Here is a 25,234-nt window from a genome sequence, read left to right as displayed (position 1 = left end):
TGCACAAACTATACACACTGCACACACACTGCACACACACTGCACACTACACACTGCGCACTACACACACTGCGCACACACTGCACACACACTAAACACACTGCGCACACACACTGCACACACACTACACACACTACACTGCACACAGTCGCGCGCTTCTACCCCCACGGGCGGAGAGGGGGTCGAGAACGTCTTTGTCACGGCACCGTTCCAGCCTTTGGCCACGAGGCTGCATCACTCCAACGCGGCGGCGTCGCTCTGGAGACGGCCGAGCTCGACGGTCGATGTTCGGTCGCCGCTTTGATGCCATTCGTCGTGATTTTATCACTTTCACGACGGAGTGGGGCCGCGTGAAGGTTGCCCATCTCCCGCGACGAGGCGACACTGGGTGACGTCACAGAGCCTTAGCCACGTGGCTGATGACGATCCGACTGGTCAAGTTCTCTGGTTCTTTCAGTAAAGTCACGGAGATTGAAAATAAATCAAGTGAATACAAATAATAAAAAAACACTAATGTAGATTGTAGCCTGGTTCTTAATCTGAGTGAGTGTACTAGCAGTCTATAATGTAGACTGTAGCCTGGTTCTTAATCTGAGTGAGTGTACTAGCAGTCTATAATGTAGACTGTAGCCTGGTTATTAAGTTTGGTGAGTGTATTGGCAGTCTATAATGTAGACTAGCAATGGTTAAGCTGGGTGAGTGTACTGACAGTCTGTAATGTAGGCTGTAGCAATGGTTATCAAGCTCAGTGAGTGTACTGGCAGTCTAATGTAGACTGTAGCTTGGTCATATCGACGTGACATTGATCTCGGTAGCAGAGCGCACGGGGAAATGCAGCGTCGCTCGTGTGGATCGGAGGTGATCTGAAGCAATTCAGATGCCCTCCTCCGCGGGTGGCGCAATTCTTTCTGAATGGCTTCTCCGTCTGGTCCGTGCGGGGTCGCTGGTGGCACGGCGGGGATGAAATTGGCGTAAATCGCTGACATGAATGTGGGTAGCGCCACTTTGAGAAATCGGTGGTGGTGTTTTTTTTTCCTGTGGATATCCTGATCCACGCCATAATAATGTGGCGTGTCCACCATCATAGCACATAGGTGGCAACCACGTTTAACTCGCAATGATTGAATGGGTTGTCATGCACTTGAGCATGCTGACAATACGAGGTACATCAACATTATCATCATTGCCAACAACATCATCCCACCCGTATCGCATCCCGAACGAAAAATTCCACCCGCTCCTTGTCATAATAATCATCGCTTTAATGAGTCATCAGCATCACTACGATCCCCATCATAATCCCACCCTGCTCCACGACACGTGCAGTTTCTGATGAAATCATCTTCATCCTCCCCCTCCATCATCATCCTCACCCGCCATCATCATCCGTGATGATGTCATCGCCCTGTTGCCTTCCGCCGCGCACCAACACACAACTCGCGCTGGAGACGTCTCGAGTTCGTCAAATTCCTCTCCGATCACAGCGCGCATTTGCGACTCTCGTATCGCGCGTGCCAGATGTCCTCGTCGTGGATCATTGAATCTATCTGTGTGGAGTTTGAAGTTACCCCTAGTTTACGATTGGCGGGTTCCCCCCACCCCCACACGAAGCCAAACTCGTGGATTTCTTGGCATGGCCCTCCTGCACAAAGACGTCTTGAGACTCATCGAGGCCATTCCCACGGCTGGTAAGTCGAGGAGGTTTACTGAATCATGCTGAGCCACAGCGCCCGAAGGCCCGACACGCAGAGCGGCCAGCAACAAGCGTGTAATAGACACGTGCGAGATTGTGGTGATTATTGAATTAGGCTGAAAATAATCTCAACTCGGTGGCTACCGAGTGCAGAAAAAGCTGAATCGGCAGAATTAAATTTGCATTCACAGAAAGCGTTCATTGGTGAGGGATTCGAACCTCGGATCGATGGCGAATTAATCGATTATTAGTTCACGGCGCAGAGGTCCACATCCCATGGCGAGCGTGTCATCGTCGATGCGTAACGGAGCGCGCGTGACTGGAGTCGAGTCCGCGTGCCGCCGGGCGCTGGCGCTCCTACAGCGCAAGGCTACGACGACGCTGCGTTAGTTTCACGGTAGCGGCGATGTTGCTGCTGCTGCTGTTTGTGTGATCCCAATTTGGGTTATGTTTGCGGTGTCATCTTTAGAATTCGGACCGTGACGCCGGCACACAATGGCCTGCGCTAGTCGAGTGGCCGCCACGCGATCGTTAACGTCCACTGCGAAGGAGACAGGCGCGTCGTCGCATTAGTAGCAGAAGTTGCATCTTGCCGTTAAAACAACCGCAGTGTTAACCAGTGCGGCCAGCCGCTTCGAGCCGCGAACCGCTGCAGGAAGCGGCGAACGCGCTGCCGCTGGGCCCGATCACCTCCCCCCAAACTATGGCCACCTCCTGCACGTGACCGTTGTAATATTAAGCGACGGTGCACGTGACTGACCACCTCCGGCTGTCTGTGACTACGCGTGGTAAGTGTAGGTGATTATATCGCCTCCCACGCAGCGCAGAGCCACCTCGCGGAGTGCAGGGGACTGGCTTCGGCTCCCGGGAGAGAGCGCGGAGAGGAGGGAGAGCCGAGAGAGTGGGGACAGGAGATAGGGCAGAGCGGAGAACAGCCAGGAGGGTGGGGAGAGCAGATCGGAGGGAGGGGAGGAGATGTTGGGTGGATAGGAAGGGGGAAGATGGGAGACCGAGGAAGAGATGGGCAAGGGAGAGGAGGGGAGATGTGAGGAAGACGAGGCGGGTTGAGGTATTGGAGACGGATCGTGGTGGGGAGAGAAGGATGCGATGTAGGCGAGAGGGGAGGAGAAGCAGGAGAGCGGAAAGGGGATACGCGACAGAGACGACGACGATGGGAAGCGCGAGAGGGGAGAGTATAGACGGGAGGAGATCGTCGTCGAGAGGCGGGAGAGTGGGCGGGAGAGGTACAAGGCGGGGTCGGGCAGGCGGAGACGGAGCGAGTTCGCCCAGGAAGGAGACGACTCGGCCAGGGAGAGCACGATCGACGGGAGAGGCAGGCGAAAGGTCAGAGGTCGAGCGGTGGAGGCGAGGAGACCGGACCCAGCTGGGAGTCAGTCGCGGGAGGAGCGCATGAGCATGCGCGTCGGGGAGTCGTAGGACCCCCTCCGGCGCGGGGACCCCTCGGCCCCCTCCACTCGAGGTCCCCACGGCTGCGGCTGCTGCTGCTGCTGGGACTCGGCAAGGGCCGGGAGCTCGGAGTCGCTGAGGCGGGAGACGCGGGACCTGCGGCGGGCGACGCGAGCTTCGCGGGAGGCGAGGGCGAGGCGGCGCTCGGGGCTCGTGAGCAGCGAGACGATGAAGCGAGGGAGCTGCGGGAGACACGGGGAGAGGGAGGGGGGGAGGAGGAGGAGACGTGGAGGGGAGGGGGTTACAGGGGAGGCGCGGGGACGCGTCGGGAAGAATTGGGGAAGCACGGCAAGGCACGGGAGAGAGGGCGCGCACAGGGGACGCGAGGAAGCGACAAGACACGAGGAGTCACGGACAGGAGACAGGGGTGGAGGGGGGGGATGAGCACACACAGACAAAGATCCCCCGTATAGCCGAAGCAGATTGTTGGGCCAAGTGCCGTTCGCGAGTAGCGCCGATCGAGGCGGGCGGGTGGTGGTGGCCGGCACCGGGCCGGGCCGAGCACGCGGGGGAGGCCTCGTGGGCGCTGCAAGTCGGGCCAGGGTCGCAGGTTGGGGTCGCACGACTCGCTCCGAGCGAGGGGTCATCGGAGACGCTCGTCCGGGTGAGCGTGCACCGCTTTAGACGTCCAATATAATTTATAATTAGTATTAAGTAATTATAAATTATAGACTACAGTGAATTTGCTGTGCCTTTTTACACCTGATGAAGGAAGTTTGTGTTGCCTCCGAAACGTCGTGATTTAATTGATTTATTTTCATTTGTTATTATTTTATATTTTATTTTTATTTTTTACCTGCGTGGCTTTACCGAAAAAGCCTAAGAGTATGAATCCTTGCAGTCACGAAAGCTTCAAATCTAGTATTAAGTAATTTAATAATTAACTTTTCGGGAAAATGTCAAAACTGGGTGGTTTTTAACTTTTGCCGACAAAACTGGATCCCAAATGTCAAAACTGGGTGGTCTTGGAAAACGACAGGCAAAACAGGGTGGTGCTTTTTGATATGACAAAACTGGGTGATGTTCAATGTGGACAAATGTCAAAACTGGGTGAAGAAGGTGTACGATTTAATGTATCATTTTGTACACGTTTAGGTCCTTGCGTTATTCATCCATATGTCGCCACAGATTTAGAGCGTTCCAAATGATGTTTCTCGTGGCTCATGTTCCATACCTTGCACCACAAACTTCCCGTTTGCATACTGGCACAGTGTGCCAGCTCGCTTACTTGCCGTTTGTATACTGGCACAGTGTGCCAGCTCGCTACTACAGTAACACTTACTTGCCATATGTATACTGGCACAGTGTGCCAGCTTGCAACTACAGTAACACTTTCAGCTCGCGAACATACACGAACTTGCCATTTGTATACTGGTACAGTGTGCCAGCTTGCATGCTACACCTACTACAGTAGAACAACGGTAGATAGTGTTTGCGTCGAGAAGTATGGTGCTGCACACTTAGAACAAAACATGTTTGTTACATATATATAACTACTTGGACGGGCAAGAGCGCTTGTTGTGGCCCTTGGCGCGACAGAAGGAGCACCGCGTGAGGCCCAATGGGCCACCTTCGCCACGGTTGCGAATCCGACGCTTCTTCGGGCGGCCAGCCTTCTTCTGGCGAGGAGGTGGCATCATGGTGTTGTCGCGTTGCAGCTCCTCGGCAATTGGCAGCTCGATACCGGCAACCGAGGTCCATGTCGTGTTGATGGCAGAGACTTGGTAACACACCGCACATGCGTCGTAGAGCTCGGGCATCCGCCCAAACGCCATGAGGGCACGAATGTAGTGCCGACACGGCAAGCCCATCTGCTTCATGTACCCGCACGTGCACGACCGAGAGCTGAGATCGACTCGGCGCTTGGCAGAGGCGTAGGCGTCTGGATCCTTGATGTATGCACGCGTCGAGGTACTCTCGTAGACCTTGTACCTCGGGGCCAACGCCTGCTGAGCGTCGATGAGTCCTTGAGCGTACGGCGTAATGACATGCCCTTGAGCGGCCCACTTCTCGGCGTCGCTGCGGTGGGCAAAGGCCGTCGTCATCATGTCTTCCATGTGGTGCATGAGGAAGTGGAAGGGGTCCATCTCGCGAGCCGGCAGGGCCTCGCTGTTCGTGGACTCCACAAAGTTCGTCGTGCGCCAGCCGTACAATGGCGTCGTGTGCAGGTGCGGGTAGAGCGCCCACGTGTGGGGGTCGATCTTGTTGTAGTACGTGGCCGCCGCAGGCAGAGCTACGCCCAAGCAGCCCAAGGAGCTGCGGAACGCGGCCTCGGAGGTGCACCCTTGGGCATCGTAGATGATGCCTTGGAGGTCGGGCGTGAACGCGGAGCCGATGTTGTCCACGCCGTTGCAGATCAAATGCTGCGTGCAGTGGATGAGCATGAGGTCCTTCCAGTCGGAGGCTAGGATGCCCGTGCCACGATCGCAGAAGACCGGCGTGCCGTCGAGCTCGATGTCGTTGGTCGTGCAGCAGTTGAGAAACCAGTCGTAGGCCGCTGCCGTCTCGGACGGCACCAGCGCCACGGCGAGAAGGACGTTGCGGTTGTTGCCGTCGCGCCCAACGAGGACGAGCATGGTTCCGTTGTAGGCGCGCGCCTTCATGTGCGACCCGTCGATGCCGACGACGCGTTGAAGACTTGGCTGCAACGAGCGTGCGATCGGGTTGCAGATGAACGCACCCCAGAAGATGCCCGCGTCTTCTCGCACACTGCAGGTCGTCGCGTTGAGCTTGCCGAACGTCTCCACCAGCGAGTTGATGAACTCGAAGCCTGCATGGGCCGCACTCTCGTTCGCCGCGATGCACGTGTCCTTGGCGCGGTACATCATCCTGGGTCGGGACAATGACGCGAGCAACGTCGGCGACCTGGGCAATGACAGTCGGTGCGGAGGTACGGGGGTTGGCGCGAAAGGCCGAACGGGCTGTCGTGTTCGCCTCCACTTGGCGCTGCGTGATCTTGGTAGTGCCCGTGCAGCCGTGGTGATCCGTGCACAGCGCCGAGACGCGGAAGCCGCGTCGTTCCCCCGTGAGCTTCGTCAGCTTCACCTTGAAGGAACAAGGTGTTGAACTAGAGCAGACGATGGCAACGTGCCGTCCGCCGCTTCGCTTGAGGTCAAGGACCGCGCGCTTGCCTTGTTGCAAAGCAAAGTCTTGGATGCCGTGGATGGCCTCGCGGCGCGTGGTAAAAGTCTTCTTGGGGTGGAGGGTTGCCATTCGAATGTGAGCCGCTCCTCCACCTGTTTCGCGAAAAATGCTTGTGAAAAATCACGTTTCTACGTCTACTTTCAATTTTTCACGAGACAATATGTCTATTTTCATTGCCAGCAATTTGATTTTTCACACAATATTTCCGCCAATCACCGTAACGGTGGGCCAAAGGATTGACCAATCAACGAGATGCGCATTCGTTGGTTTGTTCCGCACCATTGGGACCATGGTCAGGAGCGTCAAGCAGGCTGGTCCATCTCCCAAGGACGTCGCCTTTGTCTCTGTGCTTGGTCGTTTGGCGGGCTATGGTCGAATGCATGGCAAATTTAAGGGTGTACAGTAGCGCGTAGCATCAACCCACAATCCAAAAGTTTGGTATTGACGCGAGTCACTAGTCTAGGTCATCACGCAAGGTGGCAGTGCGCCCGCCTGGTCGCAAGCCCGCCCCGAGCTCACTTCCGAGTCCGAGCCGTAGCTTGAAATGTTGGTCGTTGGGGTGCTGGCACACTGTGCCAGCGTACAAATATCAAGTGTGTGTAGTTATATGGTGCTGGCACACTGTGCCAGCATACTAATACCAAGTGTTTAGATGAATGGGGTGCTGGCACAGTGTGCCAGTATACAAATACCAAGTGTTTGGATGAATGGGGTGCTGGCACACTGTGCTAGTATACAATTATCAAGTGTATTTGACAAATGTCAAAACTGGGTGCACCCTGAGTGTCCAAAACTCAAGTTTTTGGCCACCCAGGGTGCACCCAGTTTTGACATTTTCCCTTAACTTTTCCCCCACGACAGCCGCACTGAATCGTCGGATAATTTTTCAGGAGGATGCTGCTGCTGCTACTAAATTGAGGTTTTATTTTTGAATGTTTTCAGTCGATGAACGACAATGAGTCGTGTTTGTTTATTATTCACGTGGGAGGAGGAGGAAACGCCACCACCTTGCGCGAAGGGGCAACGCGCTATCCCCGTCAAGACGGAATAAACAAATGGCGATTTATGTATGTTGAACTACTTTCGCACCGTACGTAGCCAACCGGGCTAATCGGAGGTGCGGGGAAGGACAACAAACTAAACACTTGCTGTACCGCCTTCTGGCGAGCCAGATGTGTGACTCCTTCGCGACGCCCACGACGGAAGGGAGTATCACAACATTCATCGGTGATCCACCAACCCTCGCTACTGCCTCGACAGCGGCGCTGGGTTACAGGCAGCCACGTGCAGCGGCGTCGCCACCACCACCACCACCTCTACCCGGTGTGAACGCGTCGGGAGTGAGTGTATTGCAGGTTCGAGTCTGGCTCAGGTGAGGCTCTCAGGTGAGGCTCTCAGGTGAGGCTCTCAGGTGAGGCTCTCAGGTGAGGCTCTCAGGTGAGGCTCTCAGGTGAGGCTCTCAGGTGAGGCTCTCAGGTGAGGCTCTCAGGTGAGGCTCTCAGGCGTGTCGTGATTGATTGACAGAGGAACGACCGAGCGAATCTCATCGCTCATCCATCACCCCGTGAAATTCACTCCGTGGATCCCGAGTGTGACATTCAACTTGGGTTCCTACCCCCAGCACACACTCGAAACCCCCTGCACACACTCGAGACCCCCTGCACACACTCGGGACCCCCTCGCGGAGTAAGAGAGACAGGTGCGAGAGATGCGGTTTGCAAGCGGGGGGTTTATTATGACAGAAGGAGTAGCCCCCCTCCCCCCGCCGCCTCCCCGTACGAACCCACAGCACAGGCATCATCAGGAGGGGGTGTCACGTGGTGAGGGGCATCGGCGTTGATTACACGCGGGGGTGGTGATTTGTATTGATTACACGAGGTGGAGGTGGGTATGGTGATTTGTATTGATTACACGAGGTTATGGGTATGGTGATTTGGATTGATTTCACGAGGTGGTGGGTATGGTGATTTGAATTGATTACACGAGGTGGTGGGTATGGTGATTTGAATTGATTACACGAGGTGGTGGGTATGGTGATTTGGATTGATTACACGATCTGGTGGTGGGTATGGTGATTTGAATTGATTACACGAGGTGGTGGGTATGGTGATTTGAATTGATTACACGAGGTGGTGGGTATGGTGATTTGAATTGATTACACGATCTGGTGGTGGGTAAATACAGTGGTGGTAGCCTTAGCGATAATTATAACCTAGTTATTGATCATTATGTTACTGATTATCGTGTGTTATGATTGTCATTAGCTCTTGATTACAACCGATAACGATTATGACGATGCTGCTGCTGCTGATGGTGCTCTGTTTATACTGCACCAAACTATTAAAACGTAACTATTAAACTGTTTTATTTTACCAGGTAAGGCCCACTGAGCTGTGTAACTCTTTCTCAGAAGCGACCTGGACATTATTTTACGGCTCAAAGAAGCGGCTTATCACGTGGAGATGTATCGCAGCCAAATACTCTGAACGCGTGATGTCGATCTCGATGTGGAGGGAAAAATCCGGAGGACCCGGAGAAAAATCCACGCACCCGCGGGGGCAGAGACACACCGCAAACTCCAAATATACAGCAGGCGTCAGGGTTGTATACCAGGCAATGCAGTTAACATCTCGGCACCAACATCCAGGCTGACATCCATTCCAACAAGGAAGAACAATCGTGCGTGCGCATGGATTCTGCCGCATAAGTGCTTTCCAACAGGCCTTTTATTCTGCCCGCCCGCCCCCCTATGGAAGTGGAGCTGATTTCGAGATCGAGACGTGGAGGGACAGCTCCACTCATTTTGTTACAAGTTACAAGTTCACACCGGGTCACCTTTATGACTGTCAGCACGACTGTCAACGCGACGCCGCATCCACACACCCCCCTCTCCCTCTGCCCGCCCCTCAGCCCCCCCCCCCATGTCATCACGAATGGACCACCAAACTTAAAAACTCCGTTTTTTTTTTTAACCAGATCAGGTCCACTCTGATGTTTTTCAGAAGTGACCTGGCCACAAAGAAGCTCATCATCATCACGTGGACATCTATAGCAGCAGCCAATTACTCGAAAACGCGTGATGTTGATTCTAAAATGTGGAGGGGAAAACCGGAGGACCCAGAGAAAAATCCACGCGACCACTGAGAGAGATGCAAACTCCAAATATACAGCAGCAGGCGTCAGGGTCGGGATCTCGCCCACGACCTCCTGCACACCAGGCGAGGTAGTTAACATCTCCTAGCCACCGCTGGCGCCGGCGCACCCTCTGGTCTAGAAGGTGTTTGCCCTGAAACGTCTGCGCATGGCGATGTCTCGCTCCATGGCGCGCTCCCACGAGGCGAGCGCTTGGCTCTCGCCTCCTCCGGGCGCCTCCCCGCGACTCCCCGCGGCGTTGCGCAGCCCGAACTGCGGACCTACCAGCCAGCTGAGCGGGGTGTTGTGCACCAGGTGCTCGGGGATGGTGATGGCGAGGCGGCGGGCGACGCGCGCGGCGCCCATTCCGGCGCCCCAAGCGCCCCGCGTCGCGCCCCACGCGATCCCGGCGCCGCGCAGCCAAACGCGCGCCACGCGCATCGACACCCTGCGGGAGAGGGGGAGAGGCACGGGGCAGAGACGCAAGGGGGGGCGTGAGTGAGGTACGTGGGGCAAGTTGTTGTGGGGGTCAGATCGCGTGAATATAAATGTGCCGTTGAACCCGCCACCACCCGGCACAGGCAATTAGTCAGGTTTGTTACGTGACAGTTGTAACTGATGGGCACGTTTTGTATTACGCTCCCCACCCTCCTTAGTGCCCCCCCCCCACCCTCCTTAGTGACCCCCCCACCCTCCTGAGTGCCCCCCACCCTCCTGAGTGTGCCCCCCACCCCCACTGCTGACTGACCTGACAGTCGCCATCTGAACTCGCAGGGCCATGCGGGGAATGGCCACGGAGATGCCCAGCACCACCTTGGAGGCGTTGAAGGTCTTGACGGTGGCAATCAGCCAGACCCCCGCGGCCCCCTTCGCCACGCCGAGCGCCGCCTGCAGGACCCCCACGGCGCGGCGAGACACCAGCCACACCCCGCGGTCCGGGTGCTGCGGTCCGGGGTGGGGGGAGAGGGTGGAGAGAGAGCCAAGGTGGCTGTTGTGAAACACTTCTCTCGGGCGATGCTACTGCTGGATTGCACGTGCAGTGAGCCTCGTTCGCACCGCACGTAGCCGACCGTGCCAATCGAAGGTGCGGGGGAAGGACAACAAACTGAACACAAGAAGCAGTTCTAAAGAAGTTAAGTTTTCAATCTCGATTATTTCAAAGTGCATGGCTCCAGCGGCTTCCTAATATCGTAAGGAAGACCGTTGCAAGTGGTGCACAAGCACACTTAACAAATTCTGGATTTGAAGTTTTCGTGACTGCAAGGATCCATACTCTTTGGTTCTTTCGGTAAAGTCACGTAGGTCAAAATAAATGACGGAAGCGTGTGTTGCCTCCGAAACGTCGTGATTTAATTTAGTTATTTTTATTCTTTATTTTTATTCTCATTATTTTTCACCTACAGTACGTGACTTTACCGAAAGAACCAAAGAGTATGCACAGTTAACAACTCAACACTTCCCGTGCCAATAGCACAGTGGCCTTCAAAGGACAATATACGAGGCGACGTTTTGGGCAATAGCCCTTCGCAGCGCATTATGAACCAAGCACGGCAGGTTGGCGGTGGTAGTGGATGCGGTGGATCACGCGGCGATATCCCAATGTAGCCGAACCCTGTGCGCGTGTACCCGTTTGTATGTATCGTGTGGGGAACTGGTCCTGGGCCTCCCCTAGGACGACTCGGCCTGAAACGAGAATCCGGTGCGGTGTGTGCCGCACTTGCCCCAGCAGCCCTGTGTGGGCTACACGGGTGACCTTTGTCTTTGTTGTCTACGCATGTAAAAAATACAAAGATCCCCCGTATTACCTGAACACACTGTAGGAGCAAGTGCTGTTTGTGAGCACCTATGAAGGCCGGCACGGCACACGAGAGGGTGGGTGGGCAACACCACGCCCGGCCGCCTTTGTCTCCCCAGCGGCGATGTTTATACACCGCACCAGGTACTCAATTTGAGACTGAGTCGACCTAGCGGAGACCCGGGACCGTTTCAGATAATCGTCAATGGGTGTTGGTCGTGAGCGGGAATCGAACCTGGGTCGCCAGGTTCGTAGCGCAGCGCGCTCACCTACTACACTCGCACGCACAACGCACGCGCACACGCGCAACGCACGCGCACACGCGCAACGCACGCGCACACGCGCAACGCCACGCGCAACGCACGCGCACACGCGCACGCACACGCGCAACGCACGCGCGCAACGCACGCGCACACGCGCAACGCACGCGCACACGCGCAACGCACGCGCACACGCGCAACGCACGCGCACACGCGCAACGCACGCGCACACGCGCAACGCACGCGCACACGCGCAACGCACGCGCACAACGCACGCGCACACGCGCAACGCACGCGCACACGCGCAACGCACGCGCACACGCGCAACGCACGCGCACGTACCAGCCCCAGGGACGTGAGCAGCGCGCGAGGCACGCGCGCACCCCGCAAGGCGAGGGCGCGCGCGCGCCGCGAGCCGCGCCGCGCCACCCGCGAGAGCAGCACCGCGGTGCGCACCCCGAACCCCGCCTCCTGCCGCGGGGGCGGCGCCGCTTCCTCCTCCTGCCCCCCCCCTGAGCCGTCCACCCCGTCCTTCCCTGGGAACGGAGGGGGGGAAGATGAGGAAGGAGACTCCGATTACAACGGTGATGGACGCATCTCTACATTCCACATGCCGCCGAATGCGACAAGTAACCAACCCCCATCCCAGGCACCACACACACAGATACATGCTGCCAGCGGGGGGGGGGGGGCATGTCCCCCCTACAAATGGTCGTGATCAATCTGAGTTGGTTGTGATGGACCAACCCCCTCTTCAGCCCCCTCCCCTCCCTCCACCATCACCCCCTCCCCTCCCTCCACCATCACCCCTCCCCCCCCTCCACCATCACCCCCTCCCCTCTCTCCACCATCACCCCTCCCCCCCCTCCACCATCACCCACTCCCCTCTCTCCACCATCACCCCTCCCCCCCTCCACCATCACCCCCTCCCCTCCTGCACCATCACCCCCTCCCCTCCCTCCACCATCACCCCTCCCCCCCTCCACCATCACCCCTCCCCCCCCTCCACCATCACCCCCTCCCCTCTCTCCACCATCACCCCTCCCCCCCCTCCACCATCACCCACTCCCCTCTCTCCACCATCACCCCTCCCCCCCTCCACCATCACCCCCTCCCCTCCCTGCACCATCACCCCCTCCCCTCCCTCCACCATCACCCCTCCCCCCCTCCACCATCACCCCCTCCCCTCTCTCCACCATCACCCCTCCCCCCCTCCACCATCATCCACTCCCCTCCCTCCACCATCACCCCTCCCCTCCCTCCACCATCACCCCTTCCCCTCCCTCCACCATCACCCCTCCCCTCCCTCCACCATCACCCCTCCCCTCCCTCCACCATCACCCCTCCCCCCCTCCACCATCACCCCCTCCCCTCTCTCCACCATCACCCCTCCCCCCCTCCACCATCATCCACTCCCCTCCCTCGACCATCACCCCTCCCCTCCCTCCACCATCACCCCTCCCCTCCCTCCACCATCACCCCTCCCCTCCCTCCACCATCACCCCTCCCCCCCTCCACCATCACCCCTCCCCCCCTCCACCATCACCCCCTCCCCTCCCTGCACCATCACCCACTCCCCTCTCTCCACCATCACCCCTCCCCCCCTCCACCATCACCCCCTCCCCCCCTCCACCATCACCCACTCCCCTCTCTCCACCATCACCCCCTCCCCTCTCTCCACCATCGCCCCCTCCCCTCCCTTCACCATCACCCCTCCCCTCCCTTCACCATCACCCCCTCCCCTCCCTGCACCATCACCCCCTCCCCTCTCTCCACCATCACCCCCTCCCCCCCTCCACCATCACCCCCTCCCCTCCCTTCACCATCACCCCTCCCCTCCCTTCACCATCACCCCCTCCCCTCCCTGCACCATCACCCCCTCCCCTCCCTTCACCATCACCCCCTCCCCCCCCTCCACCATCACCCCCTCCCCCTCTCTCCACCATCACCCCCTCCCCTCTCTCCACCATCACCCCCTCCCCTCCCTCCACCATCACCCCCTCCCCCCCTCCACCATCACCCCCTCCCCTCTCTCCACCATCACCCCCTCCCCTCCCTTCACCATCACCCCCTCCCCTCCCTGCACCATCACCCCCTCCCCTCCCTCCACCATCACCCCCTCCCCCCCTCCACCATCACCCCTCCCCTCTCTCCACCATCACCCCCTCCCCTCCCTGCACCATCACCTCCTCCTTTCCCCCACCACCCCCGTTCTCCCTTCACCTGTCCGCCTCTCAATGGCGCGGCTGCTGCTGCTGCTGCTGCTGCTCGCGTCGGCTTCCTCCTCGTCGCCCGCGTCGGGGAGGTAGCACTCGAGCGCCATCTCCGCGCGGCTCAGCGTGAGTTCCACGACCGCGTGCGCCACTTCGCCCACCTTGGTGCTCATCAGCGCGCCCAGGCCCGCCGCGGCGAGGCCACGCGCCGACTCCACGGCCACGGAGCCCGCGTCCATGGCGCGCGCCATTACCTTTGGGAGGGGGTGGGGGGAGATGGGACGATGGGGAGATGGGAAGGTAGGTGGAGATGGGAGGAGATTGGGAGATGGGAGGAGATGGAGAGATGGGAGGAGATGGGGAGGTAGGTGGAGATGGGAGGAGATGGGGAGGTAGGTGGAGATGGGAGGAGATGGGGAGGTAGGTGGAGATGGGAGGAGATGGAGAGATGGGAGGAGATGGGGAGGTAGGTGGAGATGGGGGGAGATGGGAGGAGGAGATTAAGGGAGGAGTGAGGGGGAAGGTCGGTGGAGAGGAAGAACATGAGAAATGTCAGCTGAGGACCAGTCGAAGTAGGTCAGTTTAACTCTAGTAGTAGTAGCAGTACTCGTGTGTCACTGGAGTAAGGGTATCACTCAGTGCCTTGATAGAGAACAAACTCATTGGGGATACTGCTGCTACATTGGCAGTGGCGCACAAATAACAGCAGGCCCCAACACATTCCTCACTCAAGATGGAAACATAAAAAAAGCAAAAATATACAACAGGTGACATTTCGGACAACGACCCTTCTGAATAACCCTGATGCGCTATGAAGAAGCGCCATTGCCCAAAACGTCGCCTCTTACGTGTTTGTCATTTTCAAGCAAAGATCCCCCGCGTAGCCTTTCACAGACTGTTGGGAAAGTGCTGTTAGCGAGCACCTATGAGGGCCGGCGGGACGGCACACGGCAGGCTGGGTTGCCAGCACCACACCCGGCCGCCTTTGTCTCCCCAATGCCGATGTTTACACACCGCACCAGGTACTCAATTGAGGCCGAGTCTACCTAGGGGAGGCCCAGGACCGGTTTCAGATAATCGTCATAGGTTTTGGCCGTGGGCGGGAATTGAACTCGGGTCACGGGGGTTCGTAACGCTAACCGCTACACTACCTATTTAAGGTCGCACACAAACACACACAGGGGGGGGGGGGGGGCTCTTGTCGGCTCGGCTCGGTGGAGGCGCTGCCCAGGTTGTTGCCGCCGCGCAACCCATCGACGGATCGGGGAGGGACGTCGCATCGACAAGACAGGCGACTTCTTCATCTCAACGGGATCTGTAATAGCGCCTTGGTTAAGGCGCTGGGTTAAGGCGCTAACGTGAACCCCGTCCCAACGAATTAACGACGGCGCTACATGCGAATGTCATTGTGGAGATGAGGTGAATGAAATCCGATGAGAGGAAGCAATGGGGGCACATCTGTGAATTCGGTGAAAGCGAAATTGATGAGAGTAGATCATGATGATGATGAATGAAGAGGGAACAGTGGGGGTTATTAAGGGGGTCGTGGGGTGGGCTAGGGAAGAAACACGTTCCTGCGGAGGGAGCTGGTAGGAACGTTGGGTTGCTCGGTCAATGGCCAGGGTCAACGGCGGCGTGGTGTATTCCGCAAATATGCCCGACTGTGAGGGCGGGCACAAGCCGGCGTGAAGAGATTAAACGTTGAGTTTTATAAGGGCACCACGGGGTGACCAGCCCCTCCCCACCCAGCCCCACCCCTCCCACCCCCCCACCCAGCCCCACCCTCCCCACCCAGCCCCTCCCCACCCTCCCCTCCCCACCCAGCCCCTCCCCACCCAGCCCCTCCCTGCACAATGGACGGACGGACACAATAATCCCCTGTGGGCTGGTGTTACCAGGAGGTTCCTACCAGTATAAGTGAGGTTTGAGTGAGGAGCGTGACTTGGACATTGCACGGACATGGGGTCTATGGACGAGACTAGGGACGGCATGACAGCCAAATTGATGTTAACTACCTTGCCTGGTATTCAGGAGCGCTTGGGTTCGATCCCGACCCTGACGATGCCTGCTGTCTTTGGAGTTTGCGTGTCTCTCTCCCCGTGATCGCGTGGATTTTTCTCCGGGTCCTCCGGTTTTCCCCCTCCCCGTTTAGAAACACGCGTTGAGAGTATTTGCTTGCTATACATTTCCACACGATAAGCCACTTTTATGAGTTTTCATTTGTGGCCAGGTGGCTTCTGGAAAAAAGAGCCACATAGCTCAGTGGGCCTTACCTGGTCAAATATAGAATAGATTTAGTTTACATGTGGATGGCAGCAGCGGTGGATGGTGACGGTGCGGTGAGATCATTCATCCAGCAGTAGATAGACAATGGCTGAGAATGATGAATGGGATCGCCCACGCCACTTGCCCCGCCCCTCCCCCCTAGTCCCCCTCCCCCCGCCCCTCGTCCCATTCCCCATCACCCTCCCCCGCCCCTCACCCCCCCGCCCCCTTCCCCCCGCCCCCCTCCCCCTGCCCCCTCCCCTCGCCCCCCCCCGACCCTCGGCCCATTCGCCCTCCCCCCGCCCCTCATCCCCTCCCCCCGCCCCCCTCACCTTGTCAGGAGTCTGGTGCAGCATGGGCACGCGCTCCTCGATGGCGTCCAGACCCAGGCACGCGATGTCATTGGCGAAGGCGACTGCGGCGCGGTGCGTCGTGATTGGCGGGATGAGTCGGGGGTGTTGGGGGAGGGGGCAGCAGTGAGAAAGATCGGAATCGGAGTGTTTATTTATACACTCGAGGAATCCGACGAGCTACAAAGCTCTTCTTCACAGATGCCCATTAGGTTGAAACGGTCACACTCGCCAAGAAGGCATCTCCGCTGGGAAAGAGGAGATGCATACGTGCATACAATAACCCAATCCTCAAAGTGGTAAACATGTTATCTGCATAGAAAGAGGAATACGATTATGAGTCGACCCCTATAATGGGGATTTAAACTTGTGACCTGCAGATTGCAAAACGGGGTTGGCAATCATCAGGCGCGTGCAGCGCGTACCGACTTAAATTGCATTTGACTGGACATGTAACGGAATACCCAAGCGGACAATATGCCTCCCTCGCGTATCAGTTCCTCCATCGTGAACGTCGTGTTTTGTTTCTCGACTCATCCCATCAGCCACACGCGGCCTTCCTTCTCGTAGAGCAAAATCTCCGCAGCAATTGGTTCAACACGAGCAACACTCAGCAGAGCTGGGTCTGCTTTGACCAATAGATTGGTTGTAAGGAACTGGATTTATGTTTTTCTTTATATTCAGATATTTTAAAAAAGCATTTTACCAGGTAAGGCGCACTGATCTATGTAGCTCTTTTTTCAGAAGCGACCTGGCCACAAATGATAGCTTAACGAAGTGGCTTATCAAGTGGACATTTATAGCAGCCAAACACTGGAAACGCGTGGTGTTGTTGATTCTAAATGTGGAAGGGACAAAACGGAGGACCCCGGAGAAAAATCCCCGCGACCACGGTGAGAGAGACACCGCAAACTCGAAATATACAGCAGGCGTCAGGGTCGGGCTTGAACCCATGTCCTCCTGTATACAAGGCGAGGTGGTTAACATCTCGCCACCGCGGCTCACATATATGTGCATATAATAGACGTTTCGGACAATGGCCCTTCTTCACGGCACATAGAGAGGGACCAGAGAAGTATGGCGTATAAAGAGAAGGGCCAATGACCAAAACGTCTATTTTATAAAGAGCACGTTGCCTTATGAGGGTGGAGACGAAGGGGAGGATAAGCAACTTGGAGGTAGCGAATATGATGAGGAGGAGGTAGTGATGGGTGGGACACGTGTGAGGGCCACACGGTGTGGAGGTTGTTTTTGTTCCCGACATCTGTACGGGTGTTGTTGTATATTTGCATCAACAACATCAGCATTGGTGATCAGAAACTTCATCCAAAACAAATCCCCGGCATGTTCAATCCATGTCAACCCTCCGTCTACCCACAACAAAAGACAAAGATCCCTCGTGTAGCCTAAACAGACTGTGGGGGCAAGTGCTGTTAGCGAGCGCCTATGAAGGCTGGGACGGTACACGAGAGGGTGGGTGGCCAGCACCACGCCAGGCCTCCTTTGTTTTTACACATCGCACCAAGTTCTCAATTGAGGCTGAGTCGACCTAGGGGAAGGCCTAGGACCGGTTCAGATAATCGTCACCGGTGTTGGTGGCCTTGAGCAGGAATTGAACTCGGATCGCCGGGTTCGTAGTGCAGCGCGCTAACCGCTACGCCACCGGCTCCCCACACAATGCAGGCTCCCTCGTGCTACTGGTTCGAGACTCGCGCGCCTGGCTCGAGACTCAGGGGCTCGTCTTTCCAGCTCGTCAGCTGCCAGCTCGACACGGGTGCCCCCCCCCCCCCTACAACATTCCACCGCGCGTGGCGTGGTGGATACTGGGGGGGCGCGTGTATTAAATTAAAAAATAATCACAAACAGCGCCGCCGCCTCACCCCAACGAGACTTTCGCAACCAGGTCAAACGGTGGTCGTGGTGGAGTTGGGAGGGGTGGCGGTGGGGGTGGTGGTGGAGTTGGAGTAGCGGTGGTGGAGTTGGGGTAGCGGTGGTGGAGTTGGGGTAGCGGTGCAGTTGGGGTGGTGGTGGAGTTGGGGTTGTGGTGGAGTTGGGATGGTGGTGGAGTTGGGGTGGTGGTGGCATTGGGGTGGCGGTGGTGGGGTCGTAGTGGTGGTGGTGGAGTTGGGGTGATGGTGAAGTTGGGGTGGCGGTGGTGCTGCAGTTGGGGTGAGGTGGAGTTGGCGTCGTGGTGGGGGTGGGGGTGGTGGTGGTGGTGGAGTTGAGGATGGGGGTGGCGAAGGATCCCGTTTGTCTCCCTGTGACCCCTGTGCTCCACTTGCGTGCCCCCCTGACTCCCTCTGTGTACCCCCTGGTGTTGGGGGACGCGCTCACCCCCCTGTGCCGCCATGTGCCCCTGATGCAGCTGTCACGTGACGCCGCGAGACCCCCTGTAACCCCCCCCGTGCTGAGACCCCTCCACTCACTTTGGAACCCCCCCCGCCCCCTCCCCCAGAAGAACCTCTAACTCATCCCCAGCAGACCCCTCGGTCTACCGTGTGCCCCTTGGTCGCCAACTTGCCGTGCCGCGAGTTCTCCGGTTAGCATTGCGGTCCACCACATGCGGAGACCCCCTCCCCTCCCCCACCTTGCCCCCCACAGTTAGAAAGGACCCCCCCCCCTCTCCCCCACTATCCCGCACCCCCGAGATGCCGGCCGGTGTCCAATGTGAACCCACTCCGCCCAAACATCGAGACCAACCTCCGCCGGCCGCCACGGTCACAGAGGATGCCTGATAATCGATTGTCCCCCCCACCCCAGCCCCCCCACTTCTGCAGTATCCCCGGCACTCTCTGCGGGTATCCCGGTACTCGTCCCGAGACCCCTTGACTCGATACAGAACCCCTGCTGCCAGGATCTGGATTCCCCACGGCACTCACGCTGGCTTACCCCGGCACTCGCGTTGAGCATGCCAGTGCTCTGTGTGGGTTACCCCCGGGTGCTCGGTGTGGGGCACGGCCGGGTACTCAGTGTGGGGCACGGCCGGGTACTCAGTGTGGGGCACGGCCGGGTACTCAGTGTGGGGCACGGCCGGGTACTCAGTGTGGGGCACGGCCGGGTACTCAGTGTGGGGCACGGCCGGGTACTCAGTGTGGGGCACGGCCGGGTACTCAGTGTGGGGCACGGCCGGGTACTCAGTGTGGGGCACGGCCGGGTACTCAGTGTGGGGCACGGCCGGGTACTCAGTGTGGGGCACGGCCGGGTACTCAGTGTGGCGCACGGCCGGGTACTCAGTGTGGGGCACGGCCGGGTACTCAGTGTGGGGCACGGCCGGGTACTCAGTGTGGGGCACGGCCGGGTACTCAGTGTGGGGCACGGCCGGGTACTCAGTGTGGGGCACGGCCGGGTACTCAGTGTGGGGCACAGCCGGGTACTCAGTGTGGGGCACGGCCGGGTACTCACGCTGGGACTCGAGGAGGGAGGCGAGCGGCCTCCCGGTGCGCTTCGCGAGGGCCGCGACCCCGCGGAGCCACAGCTCGGCAAGGCCGCAGAGCGCGGAGAGGGCGCGGTTCCTCCGCTTGGCGTCCCCGTACGCGTCCCACGCCACGCGCGAGCCCAGCTCCACCAGGGGCAGCTGGGACACGCGGGTCAGCGCGTCCCCCTACACGCAGAGGGGTACACGGAGGGCGTACACACTGAGAGGGGGACATTGTCGCGGCGGTCACAGGTAGAAGAAGGGGGTCCAGCGCCACGCGTGACCCCAGCTCCACTAGGGGCGGTCAGGACACGCTGGGTCAGCGCATCCCCCTACACACGGAGGGGGTACACGCTGAGAGGGGGACATTGTCGCGGCGGTCACAGGTAGGATTAATGTTGGTAATGTTGGTGATGATGGTGGAATTAATGTTGGTGATGTTGGTGATGATGGTGGTGGGATTAATGTTGGTGATGATGATGGTGGGATTAATGTTGGTGATGATGGTGGTGGGATTAATGTTGGTGATGATGGTGGGATTAATGTTGGTAATGTTGGTGATGATGGTGGAATTAATGTTGGTGATGTTGGTGATGATGGTGGGATTAATGTTGGTAATGTTGGTGATGATGGTGGAATTAATGTTGGTGATGTTGGTGATGATGGTGGAATTAATGTTGGCGACGGTAATGATGATGGTGTTGGTGGGATTAATGTTGGTGATGTTGGTGATGATGGTGGTGGGATTTACCTTCGGCTTAAAAGCTTCCTCCGCCGGCATCACCGCTCCTTCCGTGCTCGACTCCATGTACACCTTCTGCCCAGCGCGACACAGAGAGAGAGGAGAGAGAGAAGAGAGAGAGGAGAGATAAAGGTGGATGTTTGGAGGCTGCGAGAGGGGTAGGAGTGGGTTGGTGAACAACGATGTTGAGAGAGTCTGGGATGGGTGGGGAGCGAGTGAGGAGCGGGTGAGGAGCAGGTGAGTGGTGGAGTCGCGTGAGATGTGGTTGCCATGACAACTGCTAAATATAAATATGAACTAAATTAATAACCCCGTACAAAACAAACAACACATTTGTCGATAACACTGCGGCTTTAAAATGCAAAAGTACATAACAGACGACGTTTCAGGCAGTGGCCCTTCTTCACGGCACACAGAGAGAGGCCAGAGAGGTAGAAACATAATAGACTCGTCAACTCTCTACTCGTTCTACTCCTCTCTGTTCTCTCCACGTGCTGTGAAGAAGGACCATTGTCCGAAACGTCGCCTAATATATTTATTTTTTCCTCTAAGAGGCGCACACACACTGTTGTTGTTGACGAATGGTGTATATCTGCTGCTGCTGTTATTGTTGTTTGTGCACGACTGCCGACGCAGCAGCAAAGTTGGGAGGCACGGGGACACTACTGGGAGGCACGGCGAGGCAAGGTGTATCCTGTCGTGTACCCTGTCGTGTATCCTGGTCGTGTACCCTGGATGCGTACCCTGTCGTGTACCCTGTCGTGTGCCCTGGACGTGTACCCTGTCGTGTACCCTGGTCGTGTGCCCTGTCGTGTGCCCTGGTCGTGTACCCTGTCGTGTGCCCTGGTCGTGTACCCTGGTCGTGTGCCCTGGTCGTGTACCCTGTCGTGTACCCTGTCGTGTATCCTTTCGTGTACCCTGTCGTGTACCCTGTCGTGTGCCCTGTCGTGTGCCCTGGTCGTGTGCCCTGTCGTGTGCCCTGGTCGTGTACCCTGTCGTGTGCCCTGGTCGTGTACCCTGGTCGTGTGCCCTGGTCGTGTACCCTGTCGTGTACCCTGTCGTGTATCCTTTCGTGTACCCTGTCGTGTACCCTGTCGTGTGCCCTGTCGTGTGCCCTGGTCGTGTACCCTGTCGTGTACCCTGTCGTGTGCCCTGTCGTGTACCCTGTCGTGTGCCCTGTCGTGTGCCCTGTCGTGTACCCTGTCGTGTGCCCTGTCGTGTGCCCTGGTCGTGTACCCTGTCGTGTGCCCTGTCGTGTACCCTGTCGTGTGCCCTGTCGTGTGCCCTGGTCGTGTACCCTGTCGTGTGCCCTGGTCGTGTGCCCTGGTCGTGTGCCCTGGTCGTGTACCCTGTCGTGTACCCTGTCGTGTATCCTGTCGTGTGCCCTGGACGCGTACCCTGTCGTGTGCCCTGTCGTGTACCCTGTCGTGTACCCTGTCGTGTGCCCTGTCGTGTACCCTGTCGTGTACCCTGTCGTGTGCCCTGTCGTGTACCCTGTCGTGTGCCCTGGTCGTGTACCTACGGACGGGTGTTGAACGCAGACAAGGATCAAAGTGATGGATTCTAGAGGTGGGCGACAGTGCGGTGGATGCTGGAGCGCGGTTGGAAGGGTGGACTTGACATTGTGTCAAAAACACATTGGGATGTGTCCAGAGAATAAAGCGTTGAATCAAAATCAGCAGTTTGATATCCGAGTAAATAACCCGTTGAAATATGACAGCTCTCTTTCGAGAGTGACTCTGCCAGCGGACAGAGTTAATAACCAAGATATAAAATATATTTTTAAAATATATTATGTAAATACAAACAAATACTCTTCCAAAACAATCACTCACATTCGCATTTCAAATTTGTTTCGACCTCAATCGTTTTGGACGTTTAAAAGAGTTACAAAAGTCACGTGGTGCTTTCAAAACGTTTGGGGCAGCAGCAACGCGCATAGAACACCTTGTGAACCAAGGTCCGTACGAAATCTGGGAATCGTAAACAAACAATCGGACACCTCGTCGCAGATTTTTTTTTTTCTCTGTACGTGCGGCGTGTGTTTGTTTGTTTGTTTTGGATTTGAATCGGTGCGTAACAACCCTCGACATCGACCCGATGGCTCGGAGGAGACGCCGATAGGTGACGAAAACGGATCGGACGGGTCGGACCGGTCACGCAAAGAGAATGCGCTCGCAAGAGAAGGAGTGGATGAGACGGACTCGCGCTCGGTTAATTGCAACCGAGAGAGAAATCGAGAGAGAGAAATCGAGAGAGCGAGAGAGACGCGCGCGCACGTGGAGAAACCACACGGCGGCGGCGGTGGGGGGGTCAAGACGTCGATCACTCTGACTGCGTGAGGATTGTTGTTGTTGTACGTGTGGTCTCGTGGTGTGGGGCGTGGGTGGCGGCAGGAGACGCCTCGCTTCGAGGGGACGCTGACGAGCGGCGGTAGGGACTAACGACGGAGCGGCAGGTAAATAAAGCGAGAATCTATTGTTTTATTTTACCAGGCAAGGCCCCACCGAGCTGTGTAGCTGTTTTTTTTCAGAAGCGACCTGGCGATCGCAAATGATTGCTCAACGAAGCGGCATATCGTCGTGTGGGAATTCACAGCAGCAAAATGCTCTAGGCGCGTGATGTTCATTCTAAATGTGGAGGGAACAAAACAGGAGGACCCGCAGAAAAATCCACACGACCACCGGGGAGAGGAAGGGACACGCCAGGGTCGGGATAGAACCCACAACCTCCTGTATGCCAGGCGAGGGAGTGAACATCTCCGAGCCACCGTGGCGCCCTAATGGAACGGACAGCGTCCGCTCCGGAGGAGATGGAGCGAGGATGGAATCAGCTCGCGGTGCAGGCGGCCGCATGGCCGCCTGCACCGCGGAGAGATGGCGATGATGTATGTTGAACTTCCTGCTCGCACCGTACGTAGCCAACCCGTGCTAATCGGAGGTGAGGAGCGGGTGAGTGGTGGAGTCGAATGAGATGTGGTTGTTGGTGATGATTTTGGGATGAATGTTGGTGATGTTGGTGATGATGATGGGATTAATGTTGGTGATGTTGGTGATGATGATGGGATTAATGTTGGTGATGATGATGGGATTAATGTTGGTGATGTTGGTGATGATGATGGGATTAATGTTGGTGATGATTGTGGTTGTGGTGGTGGGATTAATGTTGGTGATGTTGGTGATGATGATGGGATTAATGTTGGTGATGTTGGTGATGATGATGGGATTAATGTTGGTGATGTTGGTGATGATGATGGGATTAATGTTGGTGATGATTGTGGTTGTGGTGGTGGGATTAATGTTGGTGATGTTGGTGATGATGATGGGATTAATGTTGGTGATGATTGTGGTGGTGGTGGTGGTGGTGGGATTAATGTTGGTGATGTTGGTGATGGGATTAATGTTGGTGATGATTGTGGTGGTGGGATTAGTGTTGGTGATGATTTTGTGGTGATGTTGGGATTAATGTTGGTGATGATTTTGTGGTGATGTTGGGATTAATGTTGGTGATGATTGTGGTGGTGGGATTAATGTTGGTGATGATGACGGGCTTAATGTTGGTGATGTTGGTGATGATGATGGTGTGATTATAATGTTGGTGATGACGATGGGATTAGTGTGTATAAATACGAAGTAAACGAACGATGAGAGATGGTGGAAGTGTTTGCACCGGCCGCACCTCTGTTGTGCTCGCCACCTGGAGACGGGCGACTCTCTCTTCGGGACCCCGCGTAACCTTTCGGCCCCTCCTGCGGTGCTTCCTGACCCCGCCGATGGTGGAGTTCAAAGGGGATCCGTGTCCGTGTGGAACCCGCCGCAGGTCCCCAGCGAAACGGGTCCCCTGTCGCAACGGGGTCTCTATATAGGGGATGGCGTGGTGGGGTGGGGGGGCGGGGGGAGAGGAGGCGGGGCGGTGAGGGTCGCGCGTAGATACACACAAAGACAAAGATCCCCCGTGTAGCCTGTAACAGACTTGGGGCAAGTGCTGTTGGGGGGTAGCACCTATGAAGGCCGGCACGGCACACCAGGGGGTGGGTGGCCGCAACCACGCCCGGCCGCTTTGTCTCCCGAGTGGCGATGTTTACACACCACACCAGGTACTCATTTGCGGCTGGGTCGACCTAGGGGAGGCCCAGGACCGGTGTTGGTCATGAGCGAGAATCGAACTCGTAGAGTTCATAGTGCGGCGCGCTAACTGCTGCACTACCGCTCCCCACGCAGACACACATAGAGACACAGACGCACATAGAGACACGGACACACACACACAGACACACATAGAGACAGAGACACACAGAGAGACACGGACACGCATAGAGACACAGACACACATAGAGACAGAGACACAGAGATACACATTGAGACACATTGAGATGGGCTCGTATACACACAGACACAGATAAATAACAGACACACAGACACACACAGAGACACACATAGAGACGCAGAGACACACACAGACACACATAGAGACACAGAGACACACACAGAGACACAGACACACACAGAGACGCAGAGACACACATAGAGACACAGACACACATAGAGACAGAGACACAGAGATACACATTGAGACACATAGAGACGGGCTCGTATACACACAGACGCAGATAAATAACAGACACACATAGAGACACGGACACACACGCAGAGACACACATAGAGACACAGACACACATAGAGACATAGACACACATAGAGACACGGACACAGACACACATAGAGACAGAGACACAGAGATACACATTGAGACACATAG

At 57.0% G+C, this 25,234-nt stretch overlaps 1 protein-coding gene across 1 annotated transcript; it reads right to left on the bottom strand.

Annotated features, from left to right (window-relative positions):
* Positions 1–1,247: 1,247 nt before the first annotated feature.
* LOC133343681 (uncharacterized) lies at positions 1,248–24,305 on the bottom strand. Its single transcript, XM_061553414.1, has 9 exons — positions 24,155–24,305; positions 20,486–20,551; positions 19,722–19,920; positions 16,302–16,384; positions 13,715–13,958; positions 11,834–12,027; positions 10,185–10,378; positions 9,722–9,884; positions 1,248–3,342 (listed from the first exon to the last, which is right to left on the bottom strand). Exons 2-9 carry the CDS (start codon positions 20,540–20,542, stop codon positions 3,085–3,087), a joined length of 1,392 nt encoding a protein of 463 aa, XP_061409398.1. The 5' UTR covers positions 20,543–20,551; positions 24,155–24,305; the 3' UTR covers positions 1,248–3,084.
* Positions 24,306–25,234: the final 929 nt, after the last annotated feature.

Source organism: Lethenteron reissneri, chromosome 18, assembly GCF_015708825.2.
Source record: "Lethenteron reissneri isolate LAM-NWPU_2019-01 chromosome 18, ASM1570882v1, whole genome shotgun sequence".
Classification (NCBI taxonomy): Eukaryota; Metazoa; Chordata; class Hyperoartia; order Petromyzontiformes; family Petromyzontidae; genus Lethenteron; species Lethenteron reissneri.
The sequence above is the reverse complement of the archived record's forward strand: the minus strand, read 5'-3'. Positions and strand labels throughout refer to the sequence as shown.